Source organism: Zophobas morio, unplaced genomic scaffold (assembly GCF_036711695.1).
Source record: "Zophobas morio isolate AGI-343-1 ecotype UQ-CSIRO unplaced genomic scaffold, CSIRO_AGI_Zmor_V1 ptg000005l, whole genome shotgun sequence".
Lineage (NCBI taxonomy): Eukaryota > Metazoa > Arthropoda > Insecta > Coleoptera > Tenebrionidae > Zophobas > Zophobas morio.
In genome coordinates this window covers 5,112,601-5,119,314 of record NW_026972110.1, presented here as the reverse complement: position 1 = coordinate 5,119,314, position 6,714 = coordinate 5,112,601, and the positions used below count along the sequence as shown (strand labels likewise).

Here is a 6,714-nt window from a genome sequence, read left to right as displayed (position 1 = left end):
AGCTGTCAGACGCGCCATTGTAGTACTTTCGATTATAATCGTTTCTTCTGATATAAAGTGGAAAATTACATAACAGAAATTATAGAGTAATTTAAAGCAAAGGTCGTTGTTCGCCCTGTCGTTCATGAATTACAGGTTTGAACACGGTTCCGTATTAGGATCAACACTTTTCTCACGTTTGGAAGATACAATTGAAGATTTATTGAGACAAGACCAGTCGCCTATAAACATTTAACATAACGCCACATCCTTAATTACTAATGGACTAATCAAGCAAAATGCACGATTTCGTTTTTCTTTAAGCACACACTCAGTACCTACAACATCAATATTCAAATATTTAATCATGTCAAGGTCTGAACAAACACAAAATTTTCTTAATATAAATAATGACAAATCTTCAACTCAGATAATTTTGGGATATGTTTTATAATAGAAAGTTGCATAGAGAATGTGTCAAATAATTCATTATTAACCGTTACATAATTAATGAAGAAGATTCATTAATTAACTAGTTTGTGCAATCCTTTATGTAAAAAGTAAAATTTTTCAGAGTCGCCACTATTAGACGAGATCAGTCAAAAAGGAAAGACGGCAACTTGTAAAAATAAGCGCATAGATACAAGATTGACAATAATATGTTGTTAATATTTAATTTTTCTCAGTAAATTTTTAAAGGAGTACGATTCTCAAAAAACTAACAACAAGAGCAAGAGACTGCAATTAAATATACTTAATAATATAATTATTTTGGCGAGGCAAGGCTCGTTAAAAAAAAATAAAAAGCTTTCCGCCAACTATGTTTTACTCTTATTAAAAATAGATTTAATGTAAAAAAAAAAGTTAATGGAAATTCTAAATGCATAGAATGCACCGACCATGTGATGGCGGAAGATTAGTGATTACACATTTCCTATTTGCTACTGTGAAAATGTGATTAACATTCATTTTTTAGTTACGCTGCTTTGTTAGGACGGCTTATACACCTACTGTTCCGAAATACGGAACATTTATTTAAAAAATGGTTGAATTTAAAATTTTGCTGGTAGCCACTGTTAGATAGATGGTAAAGATGGAAACGGACGATGTTTATAGCTGTTAAGATTTTGTCTATCAAGCTTTCTTATAACATCGCGTTTTGTGCTAATATTTTTGCGAAGTGGTTGTAATTTTTCCATTTATCTACATGTGTCGTACAACTCAGTGATTTTTGTATGTAACGACAATGCACAAGTCGTTCATAAATAATTGAAACTCACAAAACCGTTATTAAGTTATTCTCTAAAAATTTCATACTGTTTTAATTTTTAGCATATCAAATTTTATGACAGTGTCTGTTTATATCATGACTAAAAATTCATTAAAAAATTGATAAAAATGTTATACACTTTTTTTTAATATACAGATAAAATCCCACGGCCTTATATCATGAAAACGAATAGAGATATTGAAATTTTATAAAGGTCATTGTTTTTAGGGTGAAGCGGAAAGCTTAATTTAGTAAACTGTAAATGTGACACAAACATAACGTCTGCATCGCGACGCCAACCTATAATATTTAAAATTCTAGCACATATTTTTTTAACTGACTTTGAGAGATCTTTACATTATGATTATAACGATGTAAAAGACTTAGACCCTATTTACAGAAGCTCAGTTAATTACTAATTACATATGTAAGTATTTGATTGCGATTAAATATTTAATACGGAGTTAAAGTACCACGTGAGCGATTATATGTATACCCAAATCAGACGTTGCTAAACGTCTGGTTAAATGTGTGATTAACTTAATCTCAGTTAAGATACTTACAAACTTTGAACAAAAAAATCAGTTGTCTGTAAAGTCGGTTTACTGACGATAGTTGAACGTGACAACGTCTTAAGAAAATACTGATGGAATGGTAGCATTTTTCAAAAGAAAATTTTAATTTCATTTGTTTAATAGATTTGTATGTATATAGAGAAGGAGGTAATTAGAAATCACAATGAAATTGATCAAGTTAGATTTATTTATACGCATAAATACAATTATGTCAATTTTTTTAGTTTAATGTGTCTTGAAAAAATTGACACTACATTCACTTTTCACTGCACTTGATACTCGACCAAAACATGTCAATGTACTATAATATAGCAGCTGTCCACGCAGACGCATCGCTCACTCAAGTAGGAGAGAGACGGATGGCGAACGCTGCCGAACGCGAAGGCCGATTGTGCCTCTTTGTCGCTCGTTCCGCGTTCTCGCTTGCACTTCAAGCCTTACATGGGACGCCTCAGAGCGAGGTAACGCCGCATGAGTCATGCTTTTTCGTGCGTGCAGCCGGCTCCATCGATTTATAAGACGTTGTCACGTCAAAAATAATTATAAGAGTGTTAAATTTCGTAAGTACTTATTTTTCAGAGTTAAAAATTTTAACCATTTTCGACAGACAGCAAAGTTTTATTTTAGTCATCCAAAATTTCGGATGTTAATATTTTAATTAAACTTAGGATTGTTAAGTATAATTTCATAATTGGTTGTAAACATAGATACTGTGACATAGCGTTACAGAAGTAGTGTAATTGTGTTTTTGTACATCAGTTTCCATGCCAATATATGGTAACTTGATATATCTCGTCATTTAGATAATTTATATATTATTATTTACAGTGAAAACTAATGCAACATCTCTATCATTTATAACAGTAGATAATAATTTAGTGATCTATCAAAATCCGTTAAAAAAATATACGTTGCATTTAAAAAAATATAGGTTTGCGTCGCGATATAATATTGTTATGTTGTATGGGTGATTGAATTCGGCGTAGGTTAAAACTCAACAAATTATTTTTTAATAACTCGAATATACACGAATAACTACTACAGCGATTATGTACAAAATAACTTCGGCGTAACTTGTCTGAACACTCGTGGACTCGAGGTGATAACTTCATGAATGGATCCTGTTCCCGATGGTGGCCTCTATTTAAACAGTACGCGGTCCTTCTCGAAACGCCTACGTCACCGCTTCTCGACTTCTCCGCAAAAAACATCTCTGCATATACCAGAATAAACACACATATACTAAATGACCCCTGCCTGGGCGTCGTATCGGAGCGGCGTATGGGTTTCTTTCGTAACACTGCCCCCTCCTTAGTTTTGATCGTCCCGATCAGAAACATCAAAGATGTCACTGTTGTTTTTCATGAGGCGGTCTAAATGAACAATCTTCATTTTCGTCTTCGGTCCTCGTCGAATTCTGTAAACTACATCGTTGATTCTCGGCACGACGGTGTATGGACCTTCCCAGTCTGTTGACAACTTCATTCATCGGTCACCGAGAAAGAACCTGCTATGTCCACTGCAATTCTTTCGAAAGGCGAACTGACGTTGCATTGTTGCATCGGCCCTCTCGCTCCAGTCCGCGGTCCCTTGACCGCCGCACAGGTCGTACATTTCTTGCACCAGCTCTCAACGTCTTCTCGGCAACGGACCCAGTAGAATCTCTCCCTGACTTTAGAAAGCGTTTTGTTGATTCCAAAATGAGCATCAGAACCGCCGTTGTGCATTTGTCGAAGTACTTCCTTGATTCTAATGGCCGGAACCACCAACTGCATGGTGCTATGTTTCCCATCCGGACTCTCCCAAGCTCGCTTAAGCAATCCGATCTCGACACGCAGAGAGTCCCACTGAGCCCATAACACTTTAAAAGAGGGTGACCCGTCTGATATTTTCGACTAAGCTGGTCGGTCTACTCCATCTCCTTTCCATTTGAGTAACGGCCCGATATCCACGTCCTCTTCTTGGTCTTTTCTAAGCTGAGCTGTAGTTCATTCTTCGTCTTCGGTGACTGTTGTCCTTCCACAGTTGAACTACCACGCTACTCGATCTTGTCGCAGTGTTTGCAGTTCTTATACGGTCTTCTCGACAAAAAGTCCACATTATTGTGGAGCTTACCAGCCCTGTGTCGAATTTTGAAGTGATATTGTTGGAGTCGTTCAAGCCGTTTAGCCACTTGTCCTTCGGGATTCTTCATCTGAAGGAGCCATGTGAGGGTTGCGTGATCGGTTCTAATCAGGAATTCGCGTCCATGGAGATACTTATGGAAATGTTCAACAGCCCTGACAATCGCCAGCAACTCCTTCCTCGTAGCACAGTAGTTCTTCTCGGGTTTCAAAAGTACGCTGCTGAAGTACTCGATGACTTTTTCTTCCTTGTCCTGCACCTGTGACAATACAGCACCTATTCCAATGTTGCTCGCGTCCTTGTCCAAGATGAACATTCCCGATGATTGAGGATAGGGCAGAATAGGACTAGATCATAGTGCGTTCTTCAATCTTTTAAAGGCTGCTTCACATTCAGCAGTCCAATTAAACTGAGACTTCAAATCCGTCAGCCTGTGCAGAGGAGCAGCAATATTAGCAAACCCGTTGTACAAACCTTCTGTAGTACGTGCACAATCCCAAGAAACTGCGGACCAATTGGCCAAGACCAAGAATCGCATTGATCTTTGTTCCCGTAGTCTTGATCCCGTTTGCCGAAACAGTGTGCCCCAGAAATTCTACTTCTTTTTGGAAGAGGAGGCACTTCTTCGGATTCAACTTCAAATTTGCCTCCTTCATTCGGCTAAATACTTCTTCCATGGTCAAGTGTTCCTCAAATGTCTTTCCCCTTACCATGATGTCGTCTAAATAAACCAAACATGTTTTCCATGTTAACCCTCGTAATACCATCTCCATCAGTCTTTCAAAAGTAGCCGGAGCGTTACAGAGTTCGAACGGCATTACGGTAAACTAATACAAGCTGCTGCCGGCAGAAAAAACGATGTTTTCTTTATCTTCTGGAGGAATACCAACTTGCCAGCAGCCGCTTTTTAGGTCTAATGTGGAAAACCAGACGGATCCTGATAGTGTTGTGAGCGTGTCATCAATTCGTGGAAACGGGTAACTGTGTTTCTTGGTTACATCGTTTAGTTTCCTGTAGTCCACGTAGAATTTCGTCGACCCATCTTTTTTGGTAACTAGCACTACAGGCGAAGACCATGGACTGTTTGAGTCCTCTATAACGCCGTCATCCAGCATTTTCCGTACAAGTTTCTCGGCCTCTTCTTGTTTTACCAACGGTAGTCTTCGCGAAGCTTGACGGATCGGTTGCGCATCTTCAGTGTTTATCCGATGTCGCACTATGTTTGTGCGCCCAGAAGATTCCCCAGATGCAAACATTCCACTGTGTTTCTGCAGAAACTCTCTTGCTAGATTTCGCTGATAATAATCAGTTAGATTCCAGCTCTAGGGCAGGAATTTCTAAATTGCTTTTTCTTTTTTCATCTGTGTTATCAGCAGTACGCGGGAATTTATCTCACCGCTGCAATCCCCCAGTTGAAGTAAGGTGTGTTTTACGGCGAGTAGCGGAGACGCCTTAATCTGGTCCACAAGGTCGTAGCCAGTGCGTCGCGTCGCTAGGAGTGTTTACAGCTAGTAAAAAAACTACTTCTATATTACTGTATTACTTCAAATAAGAATACTTGATGCCCTTTTTAATTTTTCAACCACAGGACCACAGATTTGTGATCTTGAAATGTTATATTATGTTGAAATAGTCCAAAAGAAAAATACATTTGTAATCAAACTATCGCCGCGACAGCACTGGTTCTAGCGTACTCGTATGAGATACATTTCCGCGCGTTGGTTATCAGAAAGACTTTCGTTGTGATGAACTAGCTTCGTGACTGGTTCACAGACGACAAGAACCTCCCCACTCTTAATGATCATAGGTTTGGGAAAAACATTTGCGACGCGTACAGGTATGTCATTTTCGGTATTGATTAAAGCACTAGCAACCATGAGATTCTTCTTGGGGGTGTACGGTGGTTGAATAATGCCGAGGGCAAATCCGGGTTTGATTTCTGCTCTAACTGGAAAAATCGTTTCTGCATTCCCTCTGACTTTCACATTCTGGCACGCGATTAGTCTTATAGGTTTCGATTCAGTGCAACGCTGATTCAGGATGAACTCTTCATTACCAAGATGTAGGACTTTCTCCACTGGATCGACCGTCAATCCATGGCGGCTAATCAGATCCATTCCCAGAATGAAGTCATCTTCGATGCCAGCCACGAGAGCGCGATGTCTTATCTTCAGCTGACCAATGTAGATTTCTACTTCTGCCTGGTCCATGATTGGCGCCGACACTCCAGTGACTGTCTTCAATCTAATTGTTTCGGATGAAGTCGCTAGATCTTTAGCTCTCACGAGTCCTCGACGTAAAATTGATACCTCAGCGCCAGTATCGAACGTGATTGCTGCAGGAGTTCCACTAATCTTCACCGGTATAGTTGGACTTCTGCCTCAGATGAAACTTCCTATCTTCACTTCCTTAGGGGCCTTATCCACACCAGTCAGCACATCCCCCAAAATACTGGCTGTTTTTAATTTTCCTGCACATTTTGTTGAAAAGATCTCTGTTGTGTGCTTCTCCTCGGAGCTGGTGATCGAGTACGACAATCGTGTCCACACCTATAGCATTCTAGGCTTTTCCTACGAGGCATGCCATTCGTCAATGCTTGAGATATATGATCCATTTGTTGTGACAGTTTTTCCAATCTTCTTTATTCCGTCATTTTCTTCCATCTCTAGTTGTGCCACTCTGACTTTGTGGCCTGTTCTTGAAGAATTGTACGCCGCCTCCATTACCAGCGCAAGAAATTAGGGCATCAGATGATGTCTGAAATGT

At 39.3% G+C, this 6,714-nt stretch overlaps 1 protein-coding gene across 1 annotated transcript; it reads right to left on the bottom strand.

Annotated features, from left to right (window-relative positions):
- Positions 1 to 4,775: 4,775 nt before the first annotated feature.
- On the bottom strand, positions 4,776 to 6,158 carry LOC135145226 (uncharacterized). The gene is made up of 3 exons (XM_064077343.1): positions 5,643 to 6,158; positions 5,295 to 5,405; positions 4,776 to 5,243 (listed from the first exon to the last, which is right to left on the bottom strand). Exons 1-3 carry the CDS (start codon positions 6,156 to 6,158, stop codon positions 4,776 to 4,778), a joined length of 1,095 nt encoding a protein of 364 aa, XP_063933413.1.
- Between the last annotated feature and the right edge of the window lie 556 nt (positions 6,159 to 6,714).

Coding starts and splice junctions, on each gene's coding strand:
- LOC135145226 (XM_064077343.1), bottom strand. CDS start 6,158: ATGGACCAGGCAGAAGTAGAAATCTACATTGGTCAGCTGAAGATAAGA. Junction 5,406..5,642: donor CGGAAATGTATCTCATACGA/GTACGCTAGAAC, acceptor CTTGTGGACCAG/ATTAAGGCGTCTCCGCTACT. Junction 5,244..5,294: donor CACAGATGAAAAAAGAAAAA/GCAATTTAGAAA, acceptor GATTATTATCAG/CGAAATCTAGCAAGAGAGTT.